The sequence below is a fragment of the Cydia amplana genome, chromosome 9 (genome assembly GCF_948474715.1).
Source record: "Cydia amplana chromosome 9, ilCydAmpl1.1, whole genome shotgun sequence".
Taxonomy (NCBI): domain Eukaryota; kingdom Metazoa; phylum Arthropoda; class Insecta; order Lepidoptera; family Tortricidae; genus Cydia; species Cydia amplana.
In genome coordinates this window covers 4,226,166-4,246,887 of record NC_086077.1, presented here as the reverse complement: position 1 = coordinate 4,246,887, position 20,722 = coordinate 4,226,166, and the positions used below count along the sequence as shown (strand labels likewise).

General features: G+C 38.6%; 3 protein-coding genes across 5 annotated transcripts in view; 2 read left to right on the top strand and 1 right to left on the bottom strand.

The window, feature by feature from the left end:
• LOC134650982 (dynein axonemal heavy chain 3) overlaps positions 1-4,028 on the top strand; it is a 94,539-nt gene extending 90,511 nt beyond the window's left edge. The window contains exons 69-70 of the mRNA XM_063505948.1: positions 1,991-2,201; positions 3,722-4,028. Of these exons, the coding sequence (XP_063362018.1) occupies positions 1,991-2,201; positions 3,722-4,018 (508 nt within the window). The 3' untranslated portion in view covers positions 4,019-4,028. The remainder of the gene's footprint in view (positions 1-1,990; positions 2,202-3,721) is intronic.
• LOC134650981 (GSK3-beta interaction protein-like) lies at positions 293-11,318 on the bottom strand. 2 transcript variants are annotated; one of them, XM_063505947.1, is made up of 2 exons: positions 11,154-11,318; positions 293-938 (listed from the first exon to the last, which is right to left on the bottom strand). In XM_063505947.1, exon 2 carries the CDS (start codon positions 932-934, stop codon positions 581-583), a length of 354 nt encoding a protein of 117 aa, XP_063362017.1. In that variant the 5' UTR covers positions 935-938; positions 11,154-11,318; the 3' UTR covers positions 293-580. The 2 variants fall into 2 exon arrangements, with proteins under 2 accessions (XP_063362017.1, XP_063362016.1); XM_063505946.1 differs by lacking the exon at positions 11,154-11,318 and adding an exon at positions 1,060-1,198.
• Positions 11,319-14,196: 2,878 nt separating this feature from the next.
• LOC134650973 (forkhead box protein K1) overlaps positions 14,197-20,722 on the top strand; it is a 79,282-nt gene continuing 72,756 nt past the window's right edge. The window contains exon 1 of one of the 2 annotated variants that reach the window (XM_063505939.1): positions 14,197-15,118. In XM_063505939.1, coding sequence (XP_063362009.1) covers positions 14,757-15,118 — 362 coding nt within the window. In that variant the 5' untranslated portion in view covers positions 14,197-14,756. The remainder of the gene's footprint in view (positions 15,119-20,722) is intronic. The other variant, XM_063505938.1, reaches the window with a different exon arrangement.

Below are 20,722 nucleotides of genomic sequence, written 5' to 3'. Positions count from 1 at the left end.
ATTATATGTTAATGTAATACGATGTGACCCTTTATTTGTGATATTCACCAACCCACTTATTGGCACTATACTCAGTAAAAATTAAATGTACAAAGTCCGTAAACATTATAGGCCTTACGTTGTCTAATTAACTCAAACAAAAAGCCTGCATTTTGACAGGGTAAGGGCACAATTGAGAAACCAACATAAAGAGGACACTACATATTTGTAGCTACTAAACCTATACATACATACATAATACATTTATATGCCAAACATTTAGTATATTATATTTTAAACATGCCTTAAAACAACAATGAATCCAGTTCATGTCGGTAGTTTTACCTTCAGAAACACTATCTATTACGATTACAATTTATCCTAATTTGGTCTATTTTTTACTTTAAATACATTTATAGCACTGATAAATACTGACAGTTTCAACAGTCGCCAATTACAACCTTCTAATCACTTTAAACAACCCTCGGAAATTCGGAAACCCAACAATATTTCTCCAAAAGCTCGTGTATGTGACATCTATGTCTAGTAAGGCTGTTTGCTACAAAATAAGCTCTAAAATCGTCTGCAAACGACTCAAAATTCAAGTCTCCTTTTTGGCGAGATCCAGTAGTTTGTTCATCAACTCACCACCGAAAGACTCCCTGTATTTCTGACTGATGTTATTGAGCAAGGCGTAGGGGGTTTCATAATTCATGTTCTCGATGATCGCTAGGGTTGTGTCGTCGTAAGTCCGGCCCACGACTCTGAACCCGGCGGCGGACATTTCGACGCAATAGTCGGAGTTCTCCAGGGTTGTGAGGTTGATGTAAATCCGCTGGTTGTCGTTTTTCAGCTGGGTTGATATGTTGGCCGATTTCACGTGTTTGCGTATGTCGTTGATCGCCGCCTCGGCTTCTTGTGGCCATGTTTCTTTGGTAAGAACTTGATCTTCCATTGTACTGAAAAAGAGGGAAAGATAAAAATAAACGTTCTTTTTTTAGTGTTCGGTTCATATGAGTAATTTCTAAATCTATTGTTCAGTTTTGGGTTCGAGCTCAAGTGTAATATGAGAATACTGACTCATTCTTGGCGCAGCGAGTAAGCCACAGAAAACAACCCATAAATTTAATATTGCTGTAGGTACTTCGACCGTTCGCGCCGAGCGACTGACGAGAACTAAGAATGCTTGAAATGTTAAACAGCTAATTACAACTGTATATATATGTATGTAGTATATCCCACGCATTTGTTTGCATCTGCCAACAAGGCATGATTCCGCGAGTATGAATGAAAGTTGTACACGCGGTACATGCATGTCTACTCGCAGAATTGTGTGTGGACATAAACATCAAACAATATAGACGCTGAAGACTTTTCTTCGCATTGCAGCAGTTGCCTTTTACCTTGGAATAATTTGATCAAATAAGGTTAATTATTGGAAGCGCATAAAGACTAGACGACCTAAAATTACGTAAGTACGTAGGTATCAACATCGATCGGAAGTGTTAAAAAAATCTTCAAAATCCTATACAGTCATACACGATTAATCTTTTATTAGGAAGCCTTTATTAATCGCATTGGGTCCGCCCTCACAGGTGTCCTGAAGAAAGACTACTGCTAGGACCAAAATTAAATTCTCATGATTAGGTAATTTTAAATTATTACGATGACGATGAACAGCCCATCTGTTTTCAACCAGCCGTCTCTAAACACATAATACTTAAGGGTCAGTTGCACCAACCGCCTGTCGCATTTAATGACCATAATAGCAAATGGTCGATTGTATGGGAAATTTCATAGTTCACTGCTGACTGACGTCGATCAATCAGCTTGTTGTGGTCGGTGCTGGCCCTAAATCATTACTGTTCTTGGCAGGTGAAAGTTCCTATAAGACAGACTAGCCCGTTGTATTTTGGATTTCCGGGACTTCACACATTCCTCTCAAGCGTTCTAGATAACTTGGACCTCATCAACAATATCAACGACCATAAATCATTACTATTGCCATCAGGTTGAAATTCCTCCAGGACTGGGTAGACGAGGGCCCGCCCGTGGTGTTCTGGATCTCAGGGTTCTACTTCACCCAGTCATTCCTCACGGGCGTGCTGCAGAACTACTCCCGGCACAACAAGATCCCCATCGACCAGGTCCAGTTCGAGTTCCAGATTACCAGCATGGAGGCAGAGTGTAACCAGTTGCCGCATTTCGGAGTGTATTGTAAGGTAAAAGCCACCATATAACTAAAGTTACTAATGGAATGACTAGATTAACAAATCAACATATAATGTGTATTTAATTACACAAACGGGTCTACCGCGATATAATTTAATTGTTTTTACCTTTAATTCCGAACTTTCAGAGAGTTTAAAATGGTAAGTATAACATATTACGTGGATAAATGAGCTACCACAATAATATTGTACCTATCCTAGGATTACCTATCGTCTGTTGAGATTCCTTCTTCCCAATTTTACTTTTATATATCGGTATTCATTAATTTTTATACATTTAAACGAGCAATTCTTGTTTATTTATTTCATGTCATATATATATTTTGGGGATCTCGGAAACGGCTCTAAACGATTTCGATGTTTACTAGGTATATGGGGGTTTTCGGGGGCGAAAAATCGATCTAGCTAGGTCTTATCTCTGGGATTTAATTTAATTTAATTTCCAGCAACCTAAATAAACTTCTGTAGGTAATTCATAAACACTTTGAGTTTAATGGAATTCACCCGCGAACTCTCACCAAAAATCCACAATCGCAAAGTTTACATTTCCCTCACTACACTATCATCAGACTACAATAGACAACCGTACCGCACAAATCGGAACTCTACTCACAAATCATAAAGTTCAAAGTCAATTGCAGTGTTTATCTGATATGAGCTCGAGATATTTTTAACTGTATTGATGTATCGCAAGCAGCAAACACAACAGACGGAACACCAAGGACACGAACACAGCGTGTTTGTATGGGTGAGTTGTGAGTGTGTGCAGTGTGTGCATGTGACAGTCTGGGCTTGACATTTTCACCTCACAGAGAAGGGTGTACGCTTTTCCTTACATTTTGATAGCTTTAGAATGAGCTTAAGTGTCACTAACCCTTATCAAAGTCATACAGAGAGGCGATTTAGCCACCACTGACAGTTTTATAACTGCCGGCAATCCTGGCCCGGCCGGCGCTTCTGTAGTTATTTAAGGTTCCGTCACACAGACGCGTTTTCCGGGCGGAGCGTAAGCGGGGCGCGCCGCTTTTACATATAAAACGCTCACGCTGTGCCCGGAAAACGCGCCTGTGTGACGGAACCTTTAAAATGTATTGCATATGAAATATAAGTACAAACGGCGGACTTAATGCCTTAAGGCACCACTACCAAAGCTACCAAAAGCAAAAAAGATAATTTTGTTAGGTGCAGATTGGTAGTAATGTACTTATTAGTAATTTCTGATCACAAAATGGTAGATATAATACCTAAGTAATTAATAGCTGAGCATAGCTGAGGTTCTGTAATTCTAGCAATAAAAATAGATAACCCTGATTTGATTGCACTGAATTTTGTCATTGTTTTGTCACTTGCAATCTTGCATGAATATGAAAACAGTATTTTATTTTGTTATGTATCATCACAATTATTATCACAATTTTCAGATAAAGATTATCTTTTCTCCTTAAAGATTGGTACAGAAAGTCAACTAAGCAATACCTTTTAAGGTCTAAAGAAATTATTTTTTCCCACAGGGACTTTTCCTCGAAGGAGCGAGATGGAACAGACAAACAATGGAGCTGGACGAATCCTACCCGAAGATCCTTTTTGACACGATCCCCATCATATGGTTCCAGCCAGCCTTGATACAGAACTTTAACCCGCCGCCCTGCTATTTCTGTCCTATTTACAAGACGAGTGAGAGGAAAGGCGTGCTGGCCACCACAGGGCACTCGAGTAATTTTGTCATGTTCATCACTTTGTTGTCCATGGTGCCGCAGAAGCATTGGATCAACAGAGGCGTTGCTAGTTTGACACAACTTGATGATTAGTAAAGTTGTTCGGTTTCATGTATGGGTTACTTTATTGCTTTGATACTTTATTGCTGTTCACCTCGAAGATCGGCTACGTCAGCCATCTTCAGGCGCACGAGCGCCGAGCAAGAGTCGAGTCATAGTGGTCGCCATGGCCGAAATCGGCCGGAAGGATCATTGTCATCATCATCATCATCACTTTATTGCTGGGGTTTAATCTAATATTCATTTAGATTTGATTGCCGTAAAGCTATTATAGCAAAATGTAATACTTTCAAGGCCTAAATTCGGCGTGACACAGCCCAAAAACATATTTTATGCTTTTAGAACACGACGGCAAACAAGAATGCACGTTTGTACCTAACTCTAGACCAGAAAGGGCTTGTTTACCCTATGGCTAACATTTTGACCGCCATTATTTTATATAACACGCAATAGTAAACTTTATTAAAATGTATTAAGGTTCCTTTTACACTGTAACATTTATCGCCTACGGCCGACTGGTCAAAGGGCTCAAAGGGGGCCACGGCCCATTCTGGCTGACTGCTAGGCACCTAATCTTAATCTTATTTACCACTGCCAAAGATATCTCGCGTGCCGATAAGAAAGATGAGAATTGAGGAATTCTTTCATTTTCTTGTGCAGGGACGTTAGTGAAAAATGACAATACAGATAAAATTGTAGGCCCAGCACGGCTAGCACATGATTACCCGCGGGATAGCTCGCGCCGCGAGAGACGGCAGTCGCCCGTCACAAATTTCTATCTCTATCTGTCAATTCCTCGATTTTGGCAGCATGAGTTCGCACATCGAGAAAAGAGTTCCACGAGAGAGAGCCATCCCGCGCGCGACTTAGCCAATGTGGCCATTTATACATGGAACAAACTTTTCATTCGTGGCAACACTGAATCGGTAAAATAATAATCGGATAAGTAATGAATAGTCAGCCTTAGAAACGGAGCGTCCCTAGTCACGATAACTTTGTCTCTTTCTCGCAGTATGAAGAATAAGAAATAGCAAATATTATTTTTAAGTCGAAAATGTCAGTGTCAATACTGTCAATCAAAATTTGATTCGCTTTGTCGTTACAAGTTGGAATATATTATTATAATTATCTAAAGATTACCTACCTAATCATTAAAATACAACTCCTTACGAATAATTGGCGTTTTGTTAAAAGTTTTGGCTAACAAAATACCATCTTTACGAAGAAGTCAAGTTGTAAGTACTTACGTACACAATTCAATCTTCATAAAGCTCTTTTCCGTTGTTTTTTGCAAAAAAATTACATTCCTTTTAAATCTTATTTACAGACTAAATATCTTATGCTAATCCCCGACATATCTCCCTTATGGCTGGCTAGCCGCTGCATTGCTGGCTTCGAAGATAGATTGAATGACAATCATGCACAAGCCTATCATCAAACACGGAGGTATTCTCTACACCTAAGCATGCTGCTGCTAACCGCAGCCCTCCTGCCATCACGGAGGACATAGAAGGGCTCAAGTTGGGAACCTACTCCGTGCAAGGACAGTCGAGTGTTGATAACACTTCTCAAATAATGTGACTTTTAAATAAATACTACCAAAAACTTTAAATGATTTTATTTACTTTGACCTTTTTGAGATAGGTACTCAGATTTAAGTACGATTCGTCGGAGTCGGAGCGCATTTCACATTTGTATGCCCAAAAGCCGGTCGGCTGCTTGCGGATCGGATGGCTCCGGACGGATTCTATCGCTTCTGCCACACATTATGTAAATAGGTACACTGAAAAAGCATTCCGGCGCGGCCCAACTCCAGCCGGTCGGTGGGAATCGTAACTTAAGGATTAGGCTAGTACCAACTCGTACACTACAAAGTAAGTATTACGGCTGTGGTCTTCTGTGAGGTGGAGTTTGAGTTGAGCTGCCAGATTCATTATTTGCATTCTTTGTGGAATGTTGTTTCACAAAATTTCGTCTAAATCGGTTCGGCGGATTAAGCGTCAAGAGGTAACATATAGTCAGCAGCAATAGTTGCTAAGCGGGCGAGGTGTTCAAAATTACCTTGACGCGCTCTTATTCTCTTAACAATAAAGTCGCGTCAAGATCATTTTGAACACCTCGCCCGCTTAGCAACTATTGCTGCTGACTGTACATAGGTACAGATTTACTTTTGCATTTACTTATTATAAGTGAGGTTGATCGCAATATTCAGGTCGGGATTGTGTTGTTTATATCCCACAATGAATGGAAACACCTAAGGAGCGACATAATATAGGTTGTCAACAATAATTGCATGTAAAAATACGCGTGTAAATATAACGGGTTAGCACTGATTGATAGCACGTAATTGTTTCCCGGATTAGCAATGTAATATTTTTGTATCAATTATTTATGTTTCTATTAATTATCCCCCAGTCAATTCGCCACCAAAGGTTTGCTTTGTTGATGTGGTCGTGATCGTACAATCTTAGGCTTAGATTTTTTTCTGTCGGATTTTCGTTTAACTTAAGAGAACAAACAAGTCATTGTGAAAAAATATAACAATTTTGATATTAATGGCATGATCATGAAACTCAAGATTCAAATTATACTTAAACAAAAAAGTGTTGTAGTATGAAATAAATATAAAATATGGAAAATTATCTTTCTTTTAGAACAAAAGTCAACAAAACTTCGACCAAATGCGCTTGTCGCCAAATTCAGTACCGGGAGCAAACCCTAGTCGCGACCCTCTAGCCTCGAAGACAATTTCTCTCATTTTGACGTTCAAACGCGGGACATTTTGTCTCCCATAGTACACTCGTGCTACGATTTTCGAGAGTATCCCGCGTGGAACTGTCAAACGACAAAATTATGTCGCTTTGACATTTGTCCGCGAGACAGCGGGTTGTCGCGCGGCTCTTATGCTACCGATTCGCGAGAGAGCTCTATGTCGCGGCATTTTCTCGCCTGTCGACTGTCGCGCCCATCATGTGCTAGCCGTGCTGCACGGCTAGCACATGATGGGCGCGACAGTCGACAGGCGAGAAAATGCCGCGACATAGAGCTCTCTCGCGAATCGGTAGCATAAGAGCTGCGCGACAACCCGCTGTCTCGCGGACAAATGTCAAAGCGACTTAATTTTGTCGTTTGACAGTTCCACGCGGGATACTCTCGAAAATCGTAGCACGAGTGTACTATGGGAGACAAAATGTCCCGCGTTTGAACGTCAAAATGAGAGAAATTGTCTTCGAGGCTAGAGGGTCGCGACAAGTGCATTTGGTCGAAGTTTTGTTGACTTTTGTTCTAAATGAAAGATAGTTTTTTCCATATTTTATATTTATTTCATACCTACTACAACACTTTTTTGTTTAAGTATAATTTGAATCTTGAGTTTCATGATCATGCCATTAATATCAAAATGATTATATTTTTTCACAATGACTTGTTTGTTCTCTTAAGTTAAACGAAAATCCGACAGAAAAAAATCTAAGCCTAAGATTGTACGATCACGACCTCATCAACAAAGCAAACCTTTGGTGGCGAATTGACTGGGGGATAATTAATAGAAACATAAATAAATGATACAAAAATATTACATTGCTAATCCGCGAAACAATTACGTGCTATCAATCAGTGCTAACCCGTTATATTTACTTACACGCGTATTTTTACATGCAATTATTGTTGACAACCTATATTATGTCGCTCCTTAGGTGTTTCTATTCATTGTGGGATATAAATAAACAACACAATCCCGACCTGAATATTGCGATCAACCTTACTTATAATAATTAAATGCAAAAGTAAATCTGTACCTATGTACAGTCAGCAGCAATAGTTGCTAAGCGGGCGAGGTGTTCAAAATGATCTTGACGCGACTTTATTGTTAAGAGAATAAGATCGCGTCAAGGTAATTTTGAACACCTCGCCCGCTTAGCAACTATTGCTGCTGACTATATGTTACCTCTTGACGCTTATTCCGCCGAACCGATTTAGACGAAATTTTGTGAAACATCATTCCACAAAGAATGCAAATAATGAATCTGGCAGCTCAACTCAACCTCCACCTCACAGAAGACCACAGCCGTAATATTTACTTTGTAGTGTACGAGTTGGTACTAGCCTAATCCTTAAGTTACTATTCCCACCGACCGGCTGGAGTTGGGCCGCGCCGGAGTGGTTTTTCAGTGTACCTATTTACATAATGTGTGGCAGAAGCGATAGAATCCGTCCGGAGCCATCCGATCCGCAAGCAGCCGACCGGCTTTGGGCATACAAATGTGAAATGCGCTCCGACTCCGACGAATCGTACTTAAATCTGAGTACCTATCTCAAAAAAGTCAAAGTAAATAAAATCATTTAAAGTTTTTGGTAATATTTATTTAAAAGTCACATTATTTGAGAAGTGTTATCAACACTCGACTGTCCTTGCACGGAGTAGGTTCCCAACTTGAGCCCTTCTATGTCCTCCGTGATGGCAGGAGGGCTGCGGTTAGCAGCAGCATGCTCATTCAATCCCTCATTTCATTCAATCTATCTTCGAAGCCAGCAATGCAGCGGCTAGCCAGCCATAAGGGAGATATGTCGGGGATTAGCATAAGATATTTAGTCTGTAAATAAGATTTAAAAGGAATGTAATTTTTTTGCAAAAGACAACGGAAAAGAGCTTTATGAAGATTGAATTGTGTACGTACTTACAACTTGACTTCTTCGTAAAGATGGTATTTTGTTAGCCAAAACTTTTAACAAAACGCCAATTATTCGTAAGGAGTTGTATTTTAATGATTAGGTAGGTAATCTTTAGATAATTATAATAATATATTTCAACTTGTAACGACAAAGCGAATCAAATTTTGATTGACAGTATTGACACTGACATTTTCGAATTAAAAATAATATTTGCTATTTCTTATTCTTCATACTGCGAGAAAGAGACCAAGTTATCGTGACTAGGGACGCTCCGTTTCTAAGGCTGACTATTCATTACTTATCCGATTATTATTTTACCGATTCAGTGTTGCCACGAATGAAAAGTTTGTTCCATGTATAAATGGCCACATTGGCTAAGTCGCGCGCGGGATGGCTCTCTCTCGTGGAACTCTTTTCTCGATGTGCGAACTCATGCTGCCAAAATCGAGGAATTGACAGATAGAGATAGAAATTTGTGACGGGCGACTGCCGTCTCTCGCGGCGCGAGCTATCCCGCGGGTAATCATGTGCTAGCCGTGCTGTATGTACGTAGAAAATAAAGTATTTAAAACAAAATTAGTCAGTACAAAACTGAAATGATCATATTGTAAATAAGGTTTTCATGCTGCTGCATTTTCGAAGTATTTTTATTGTAACTTGATATTCAAAAAATCATAAATTATTTGAAAACAAGTATCACATCTCAAGTGCCTCTCACCAAGGTTGACTATCTTAACATAATATAGTTGGCGGAGATTGGGTAGACAACTGATTTCTGCAGACATGATATACATATGTGGCTTTCCATCAGAGAAGGGTCCTTATCTTTACAGTATCTCGAGGTGAGATAGACTACCCGTCCCTCTTTTATTATCACAGAAAAAGATGGGTAGTCTATCTCACTGCGAAATACTGTATGATACTGTCGCGCCAATCATGTGCTAGGGGTGCAGGTAAGGAAATTAGTATAGATTCTAACAATAGTTTTAGTCTTTGATCACCAAGAAAAGGACAATTCGAGTCCAAGAGATTTTTTATATTCGGAGATCAGAATAGTTTTAGATTTTGAGGTATTAGCGTTTGTTACTATTATGTATTTTTTACTGTGATAATGATAATGTCTAGTCATAAAAATCTGAAATATATTTATTTTGATGTCCTGAAAGTGAAGACTTATTTAATTACTTACCAATATTAATAACCAGTGATCGGCATAGATGGTGCCACACTGTGGGTTTCTGAGAAGAAGATTAGAAATCTTATTTAAATAAAATAACAATCAATAGAATTACTTTCTCAAACAAGATCGCGGCATTCGAGTCATGTCATGTCCATTCATGTCCATACTTAAGACTTTTGTTCGGAATGCCGCGGTGTGGCACCGTCGTGCTGATCACTGCTAATAACCCTTGGGCATCATCATACAAATGGAAACCAAAATATTGTATCAATCAATCATCATCATCATCATCTGCATTTCACACAAAGTTGTGGGCAGAAGCAAGTTGTTTATAAAATACATAGTACATCTAATAGTCTGTCAAATTACGCTCGCTTCATAGGGTTGGCTTCCTACAAAATGTGGTCAACCCATGGTCAACCCAAACATCATCTTCCTCGCGTTGTCCCGGCATGTTTGCCACGGCTCATGGGAGCCTGGGGTCCGCTTGGCAACTAATCCCAGTAATTGGCGTGGGCACTAGTTTTTACGAAAGCGGCTGCCACCTGACCTTCCAACCCAGAGGGTAAACTATGCCCGTATTGGGATGTCCGGTTTCCTCACGATGTTTTCCTTCACCGAAAAGCGACTGGTAAATATCAAATGATATTTCGTACATAAATTCCGAAAAACTCATTGGTACGAGCCGGGATTCGAACCCGCGACCTCCGGATTGCAAGTCGCACGCTCTTACCGCTAGGCCACCAGCGCTTCTCCATGGTCAACCCAAACAGACTTGAAAAACTTGTAGAAACGCACTCAGGATATACTAATTTGTGTAGAAAAAAATGTAATACAACTGAATCAAACATTGCGAATATCCCTGGTACAGTACACCAAGTCCCAATAAAAAGTTTTAAGAAGATAAATATTAAAAAATCTATTGGGCCATGAGACAATGATGGATGGATACCTAATACAATGGTTTGTTCACTATAACTGATGGTTCATTCGTTTCATTACAACAGGTGTGTGAATTCACAATCTATGATTTGAAACACTCATGCTTTACTGCTCAGCAGCCAAACCTAAACAATAGTTCGTTATTTTTTTAATTTAAGCAACATGTTTTATATAATGTAAATTCAATTCATTGTAGATAGATTGCCATACCGTACCTGTTAGTAAACAATCCTTAGAAATCAAAATAAAACAACTACCTTAGTGTTGAGTGCTACCTTTCATTCTTCAAATTAAAATTAAATTGTTTATTTTTATTAGCTAAGTTATGAGTGATTAAATTTGGCGCTCATTATATTAATAAATTTGAAGACTTACCTATAATTGTTGAGTATGGTGATACTTTTATAAAATCAAGCAGTTAGCCCAAAGCTCGTCCAAATTGATTTTAACTGGATTCAATCATAAATTTTCCTATGGCCAAGGAAAATTCATTTACAAGTCAAGTAGTTTACTTCCAACAATACCCCATACCCCATAAATGACAGCTAGCTGTCGACCACAGTGTTGCCAGAGCGCTTCCAGCTTATGTACGGTCGTACGTCAAAGAAGGTACGATTTTGATAAAAAAAGTACGGTTTTTTTTATTAGTATAATTTTCTTACAGAAACAATATTTATATGTGGGTGTGTGAGTGGGGGGTATGGTGGGTGGATGAGACATGAGTATAATTTTCCTGATTGTTACTGACTGACAAATTGATTTGACCAACTATAAGTGTAGTGTACACGTCATATACTCGGTCAACCAGATCTTGTCAGTAGAAAAAGGCGGCAAATTTGAAAAATGTAGGCGCAAAGGGATATCGTCCCATAGAAAATTTGAATTTCGCGCCTTTTTTTACTGACAAGATTTGGTTGACCAGCTATAGTTAACCAATTTTGTTTGCATTGATATAGATAGGTACATGAAAAATAAAATTTGTCAAGCCATTTCCGTCAGTTGAAAAAAGCGGCAAATTTAAAAAAAAAATGGTGCGAAGGGTTATGGTCCAATAGAAAACTTAAATTTCGCGCCATTTTATACTGACTAAGTTGTTTGACGGGCTATAAATGGCCGGCTGAATTTTAACTACCTGAGTTTTGTAATCTGGATAATAATGCCAAATAAAACGAAATACACTCAGATGACTAAGCAACTTTCTACTGGATATGCAAATGTACATATATAAATTAAAAAGAAATGCATGTGAATAAGATTGGTAAGATAAACAAGTAGGATTTATGGACACGACATGACTTAGGTACCTGACAGCCCGAGAACAAATTCTTTATAATTTTTTTAACTTCTTTTAGCGTTTTTATTATTCTTCGAGCAACTGCACTGCATTAGAAGCAATCACAAAGCAATATTAATAATATTACACATAAATTATTTAATGTAGTTTTATGGATAATTGCCAATACCCTACCAGGGTGCCATGTCATCTATTTCCATTGTAACATCTATTCTATTGTACCATGGTTAACATGGTTTACAATAAACGATATTACTATTACTATTAGCAAAGCACAGGTAAGAAAGACACAACTGCCGACTGCAACTAAAGAAACGTGTATTTTCTATAGTACATGGTACTTTTTTATGGTGGTTATTGTTGTCAGATTAGATATTTTGCCCTGAACAAACCATCCTGAACCAATACAACGAAAAAAAAAGTTGATAAACAATCGTACATCAAAAGGTACGGTTTTAGTACGATGTACGCTGCTTACAAAAAAGGTACGCAAGGGTCCAAAATAGTACGGAAAACCGTACTAAAAGGTACGATCTGGCAACACTGGTCGACCAAGAAAAAATGTGCCACAGACAAAAGTTATTTCCGTTCGTATAGAATTTGCTTTTTTGGTATAAATATATCTATAGTCCGTCAACCAAATCTTGTCAGTAGCAATGTAAAGCAAACTAAAGTAGGGCAACACTCAAAGAGCAGTATTGCGCTAAGAAAAGCAGCAATGTACATCGAACCAAAAGATTTTTTTTCCGCTGAGCGCGCCCTGCGTACGTCAATTCAAATTGTCACTCGCGGTTTATTGAAAAAAATTGAAACGGACGGACAATTTAAAAGCGATGTAAAACAATGTTAATCAAAATGATGAACAAATTTGAAGATATCAAAAACTATCGTAGTGCTTATATTCTCTTTGTTCCCTATCTATGTCTTCTAAGTTTACTAAAATAAAATCATATCAAAATGCAGATAATTAGATAGTGCATATATTTGTTATTTACAATATAATATGCCACTTGTTAATGTAAATTAGTGTACTCTTCTGGATGAATATGACATACCTGTGTAATTTTTTTGATTGGTATATATTGTACAATAGGATTACATATTAAAAATAAAACAACTGATATTTGGGTGTTTATTTAATTTAAAGGTAAATAAGATAAGGGTCACTTTAGCTTACACTATAATTCAGGTCATTAATTGAAAAAATATAATGAAGTTACCAATGTTACCGGGTCACTTCAACCAAGCATAATACTCTGTAAATAGTATTCTATTGCATCTTTGTAAATAGTCACAACTGATTGCTGAAAATATTAGACATGTGGGCCTATGGACGGTTTCCAGGACACAATTTATGGTCTTGTTGGATAGATTTAGGCATACGTTTTAATTTTATTTATGTCTTTTAACCCTAAAACAAAAAAACTGAACATAATCTTAAAAGTTCGAAAGAGTTCTTCCAGTATGTACTTGTCATAACTTCAATTTTTAGTAATGTTTACCATCAACGAGCATGATTGTACATTGTAGACCCCTTAGCTTTGCTTATTCTTATTTAATATATTGGTATTTAATGGTGACAGTAGAAATATCTCTTGAAACAGAAACGATTCAGAATGAAAACCAAATGAAAACAAATAAGGTGACGGCTGTCGTTCACGATCCACATTCCACAGATAAAACACAGATGACACGCATTTTGGAATTATTCGAACACAGTGTTGCTAACCCGCGATTTTTCAAATTTGCCGCCTTTTACTACTGACAAGATTTGGTTGACGGACTTTAACAACGTATAGAAATAGACTTTGAGATACATTTGCATATATTTTAAAGTATATTAATTTCGTTCATAATATTGCATCATAATTATAGTAATGTTTATTTTTTCAGTATTTTTGTTTTGCAAAGTCATAGATAATAGAGTACACGTTAAACAAACATAGTGATGTTGAGCATTGATTGATTTTCACTCTTCCGGAGCAACACTATTCCCGTTCCTTTTCACGAGTTTTCATTGAACTTACGCAAGCCCTCTTGGTTCGTTTGAAGAGTTAATCGAATAATTAACTGTATACCATTAACATAATACAAAATATGCTAAAACTTTATATCTGTGATCCATGTATAAGTAAAAATATAAAATGAATAATGATGTAACGTGTAAATCATCAACGGATCGTGCGCGTATCGAAACCACGCTATGTTGTTTGTTATGATTTCGTGCAGATGGCGCAACGGTCTCATAAACTGCGTATCTCAAACTGACGTTTTTGGTTATTTTTGTTCTCGCCTCGTGTTTACTTTAGTGTCTAATTTCGGTCCAATTGCGAAAAATTTGTTGTGCAACAACACTTCAATCAATATTTCGATCATACACGGAATCGCCATAAGGAATAGTATCGATCCGCAGTTCCCGATAGGTATATGTATACAGTATCACGTGGTGGTGTGGTGGTTTATATAATTCTTGTTTACCGCACAAGTCGAAACTTTGCGCATGTGCGTCCCGTCAGTAACCTCAAATCGTAGAACGGGCTCGGAGTCGGCAGGTTCCGGACATCCGGGTCGCGGAGCAGCGGATCCGGCACGCGTGTGAACTTGTGATGTGCCCTTGTGCCAGCAGTGGCAGTGCGCGCCCCGCGTGTGGACCGAAGCGCTGGTGATACTCGCGCGCGCCTGACATGGCCCAGACTCAGTTCTCGCGGAGCTCGGAGAGCGACGCGTGGGCGCTGCTCTCGCTCAAGTCGCCCCCGTCGCCTTCGAAAGTGCAGTGGGCCCAGGAGCCGGCTCCGGTGGCCATCGCGCGGCTCGACGGGAGAGACTTTGAGTACTTGATCCGGCAGAAGCGCGTGGTGATCGGGCGCAACTCGAGCCGGGGTGAAGTGGACGTTAACATGGGACACTCTAGTTTCATATCGCGGCGTCATTTGGAGTTGTTCTACGACCAGCCGGAGTTCTACCTTACGTGCAACAGCAAGAACGGCGTGCTGGTGGACGGCGTGTTCCAGCGGAAGGGCTCGGCGCCGATGCTGCTGCCCAAGAGGTGAGTGCGTCGGCCACGCGGCGATAACGGCGCCGCCCGCGTCATTCTATTTACAATTACTCATTGGCTTTATGTTTGTAAACAAACATATTTGTTTATGTCTACCCACCTGTTGTAACAATAAAAAAAAGGTTGAATTTTACTTCCATCTCATTAAATGGACTTTTAGGGCTCTATGCAATCAATAATAGCACAAATCAAAGTCCAATTTCTTGATTATTCCATTCATTTAGTGGTAGGTAGGATGATGTAACTCATGGCCATTTCATTGCAATATGTTGTGATTTTCTGATACTTATAACATATTTTCTAAACAACAATTCATGGTGATAGTCATATTGACATGGTTTATGTAAGATTATCTACATTTATTTATTTTTTAAATACTATGTTGATGTTGACATACAGTTCTAATAATAACAGTGCAATATGTGCCAATTTATAATTACTGGTGCATCTATCTGATGAGTAATGCCAATCTGCAGGAGTCCTTCTCTCTCTTGCTTACTTTATCAGTATCTTTTGTCCTGCTTTTGTTGTTGACATTACAAATGGAATGTATGCCAGTTTATTTATGAGGTAAAACTAAATTTTCTGCTGTTGCCGATGTAGTTACATGTAGAAATAGGTATTTATAGAGTAATGAAGTCTTATTGTTTATTCTAAAATGCAAACTCAAGTATATGATTTACTTGAAAATCATGACTTATTTACAATTGACAATCTAAGAAGCAATTCATTATTTACCATATAGAGTGTAAATAAACAAGTAGACTATTTACACAGACAGTTTAACCCCCTTATTCATAAACGTCTGCTATGTTAATCAGTTGTTGATTGTTGATTGTCCCTCTCTATGGCATAACGACAGATAGGGACAAACGATGATCATAAACTGATTAAGTTAGCAGCCGTTTATGAATAACGCCATAAGTCTAATAGATCAAATTAAAAAAAATCTCAGTGACACAGCATACTCCAAAAATATGTTCTTACAAGATGGTCAATTATACAGATGTAGTGCATAATTATTTTCCATCTTTCACAGAAACGTACGGACGTGTCTTGCTATTTCAGTCGGTCCGGTACAAATAGTACTGAGGTTGACTGAAGTAGCATGACAAATACGAACTTTTCCGAGAAAATACGATGGAAAACAATATGCACTAAGTATTTTGGAAGTACTTCCACAGAGTTGTTTATATTGTTTTATTATTCTCGCTAACTGATTAGCAGTTAATTAAAGCTGAGACAAATTCACAACACAACACTGCTATCTTATCATAGTTCATTCAACTATTCTAGCGTATGCACTTGCACTCCTATTAACTTTTCATTTGTTTTCCTTAACTAGAATTTTTGGGATTAACTTTAACCACAGAATAAATAATAGTATAGAAGACTCACTCTCTAACAAAACGCGTCTGTTACGATCAGCACAGATATGGCCGCTAGGTGGCGACAGCGCCACGCGCGGTTTATGGCTTTCCCCAAAATTGGGGCCGGAACGGATGTACTTTTCGCTACCTATAGCAAAGCGACGAAATCGCGGAGTGAGACACGCCTGCTTTAACTTAAATCTAGAATAAAGTTATGCAAATGATCTTTATACATATAATCAAACAAATTTGGTATTAGCCAGGGATTTAATTCAAACCTATAATTTCTGATTTGGAAGCAGTTATGCATGTTACCGCTAATGTTATTGCAAATTTAATGTACAGTTGCCATCAGATATATCAGGGCGGCCAACATGCTCACAAATATCTGAACACGCCTCTGTTGTCAAGGCTCTAGAGTGTGTGTTCAGAACTTCAGATATTTATGAGACCTTGGCCGCTCCAATATATCTGATGGCGACTGTACCAGCTTTCAAATAAATATGTCATGAGGTAACTTAAAAAACATATTAGTCACTGGAAACTTACAAAATTAGCAGATTATTAATTACTACTGCAGCTAGTAGCTTAAACTGGTCATTCAGGTTGCAAATTTATATTCACCTGTGTAAACAAACCATACATATCAACATATTTTGATGTTATGTTTGACTTTGATTGAAATATAAATTTCTACTGATATCAATCAATCACTTTATCACTACATAGTGTAAAACAAAGTCGCTTCCCGCTGTCTGTCTGTCCCTATGTATGCTTAGATCTTTAAAACGCAACAAATTTTGATACGGTGGTTTTTAATAGATAGAGAGATTAAAGAGGAATGTTTATGTATAATTTGTTAATCCGTGCGAAGCCGTGCGGGTCACTAGTAATAGATATTTCAAAATAGTTTTACTATAACTTTAATGTTTATCTTATGTCCTAGTGTATAATAATTATGTAGAATGTAGCGTTTGACCTGCTCCGACCTTGCCATATATTTACTGTATACTGAAAATACTGATAACCCCCCTGCTGCTCAATTAATGCTGATTGATATGTTCTGTATTTACTATTAATACAACTTCGTTATAGCTGAAGCATGATAAAATAATTCTTGTTTTTAACTATACAATTAAAAACATTAAAGGTAAGCCCAATAACACGAAATAGTATTTTTTCTACTCCCGTACCTTTATTTGTCATTTAAAAGGTCGTACACACACCTTTAAACCCCTATGTTATAGTTGTCAAGACAAGTCTTTAGTCTATTCCCCAAAAAAGTATTTGTGCATACACGCAGTATCTTTTTGGTACTTTTACGATACTTCGTGTAATCACCACTTAAAAAAATATTGTATGAAATACATTGTTGCCAACCTAATTTTAATTGTCATCTCTGACAGATGAGTACTAAGTGCATTGCTGCCAATTTACAAAATATTCATTAGGTTCTATAGTAGAAACAATAAAATTGCTTCAGAAGTCAGAAACGCGCATGTAACACCCGTAATATAGCAAGATCCATAGACTACGAACACCGCTTAGCGTTGCTTGTTAGTCTCCATAGGCTACTGTGGCCAAAATCGAGAAAAAAACTATCCAAAATTGTAATTTATCTAAGAGCAAGTACCAGGGCCTCATGAGTTACAAGAAGGTGTCGCTGACCAACCGGCCGTGGGGCGCGGGCCGCGGTAGCCGGGTTTGGTTTGTTTACCTACATATAGGTATGTCCTATATGATTCCACTTGTTTAAAGTATTATTTTTGTTGAATGAAAAATATTTGTTAAATTTACAATTTTTTTTTCAAAGTAAGTGCTGATCGTAGAAAAAGTATTGTATGCAACGTTGTTTAACTGAGTCAAAAAATACTCGTGGCGTCTTTATTAACAATTTTCGGCTTCGCCTCAAATTGTTACTCACGCCACTCACCTTTTTTGACCCCTCTTAAACAACGGTTGCATAAAATACTATTATGCAACCGTTGTTTAAGAGAGGTCAAAAAAGGCGAGTGGCGTAAAATCGCCAAAAAGATACTGCGTGTATGCACAAATTCTTTTTTGGGGAATAGACTAAAGACTTGTCTTGACAACTATAAGGTAGGGTTTTAAAGGTGTGTGCAATCCCTTTAAATGACAAATATAAAAGTACGGGAGTAGAAAAAATATATTAAAAACGACACTCCTCGGTACGGAGTGAAATACGTCGAGCGTTTTCGACTTAAAATCGTGAGTGAATCGTTTTTAATATACCTATTTAAAATTGTATCTATTCAACAAGGAAGCTGCTAGTTCTTCAATCTCGTTTGGCATCTGAATCTCTTTGAGAACTAAAAATAATTCAAACAATACCTTTTTCATTATTATAATCTTAAAACTTAGATACGCTATTAAGTCCCGTTGTACAATTTAATGATGTGTAAAAATCGTGACAGTTTATATCAGTGTAATACGTTTTTCTTAGGATACCCAAAGTAAACAAGTCTATAAAAATTGCAGAACTGTTGTCCGTTTTTTTCGCGTTTTTTTATCTTGCAAAACAAACCACCACGTGGCCAGACCATGCCCCTTCTAGATTACTCGGGTCATTCCACAACCACATTCGCATCCTCGAAACGTCACGCGTCGGCTGTCGATCACGCATAACTTAACTGAACTATGATAGGCCTTACCTCTTTGAAATAAAGTGCACATATTGTCAGTTAATATGTCAACGATGGTGCGGGCGATGCCAGAGATATGTATACAGTTTTTGCCTTATTACCTACGAGATAAGGTGCAATAGTGTGAACATACAGTCTAGTCTAGACGTTGCGCGTTGTCACGATGCATCTTAGGTAAGTACCTACGTAGTCGTTTATTCATTATTGCTTACCGAACTAAGGCGAGTTGTATGTAATCCTTATTTCAAGATTCGTATACGTAAAATGAAGATACATTTTAATAGATTTAGGTTAAAATGCACTGGATTATAGGGTCGTCAACGCGCATGTGCCATTTCTGAAACTACCATCGTCTATTAGGCTACGATAACACCTTAGTAGTCATGGTTGTTTACCATAAACAGAAAATACTCGGTCTCTGCCCTCTGACTTTACCTGTAAGCGTTAGGAATATCACCGCAAAGCGTGTAAACAAATAAAAGTAAACAAAACGGCTAGCCTGCCGTCTCTGTCTCCACTCTACATCTGACTCTGTCACGTCAATGATGGCCGAAGCGCGCGTACTAAATCACCTTGGACGGTGATAAGAATAATCATAACTTTAGTTTTTGGCATGTTATCGTAGTTTCTTGTATATATTGTTGATATAATATAGCTATGAGCGCCGCGCCGGCGCGCCGCCGCCGCCGACAAAATTTTCGCGCCGCCGCCGCCGACGCTGCGCTATCGGCGTGGCATCGGCGTGACCTTGGTAGTTACTACTACTTTCGGAATCAGATAATATATTTTTAATCGAGTTTAGATCATTAACGGCGCCACTTCGAATAGTTTATAGGCATTCAAAAGGTATTTTCTTCTTCTTCTTAGTCGGATACTCTTGTCAGAGCAGTCGTGGTCATTGGGGTCGTTGTACGGCTTTTTTCGTTATTTCCCGCCATCCTTCTCTATTTTCTGCATTCCGCACGCACAGATTTAAAGGTGATCCGGTGAGATTTTTAACTTGGTCGGTCCATCGCATTGAGGGCCGCAATCTGGGTCTTGTGCCACCCACTCTGCCCTGAACAACAAGCCTCTCCATGGCGTCGTCTTCCCTGCGCGTAACATGACCGAAGTAGCTAAGGATGCGAGAGTGAACGATTGCCGAAAGTCTTTGTGTAACCTTGAGCTCCTGGAGAATGGATATATTAGTGCGACGCTGAGTCCACGATATCCGCAGCATCCTTCTCCAGCACCACATTTCCAAAGCATCAATGCGTTTCCGTTCACTCTCTCTTACTGTCCACGTTTCAGCACCGTACAGCAACACTGGAAAGACGAGAGCTCTTACCAGGCGAGTCTTCGTTGCCTTTGTGATGTTACGGTCTCTCCAGATCTTACCGAGTTTCTCCATTGCAGACCTAGTAATAGCTATGAGTCGCTTGATTTCATCTTCGGAGCCTCCGCTGTCTGAGACCAATGACCCCAAGTATATGTAAAAGGTATTTTAGGCCCATATAATTCAAAAATATCGAAGGCAAATGCAAACTTATCTGTCTAGTAACCGCGCTACTAGTCTTGGGGAA

Excerpts from the sequence above, each read along its gene's own strand:
- LOC134650981 (XM_063505946.1), bottom strand. The coding sequence starts at position 1,100 with ATGGGTTGTTTTCTGTGGCTTACTCGCTGCGCCAAGAATGA. Across the intron at positions 939-1,059 it reads ACTCGCTGCGCCAAGAATGA|TACAATGGAAGATCAAGTTC; the intron begins GTCAGTATTCTC and ends CCTCTTTTTCAG.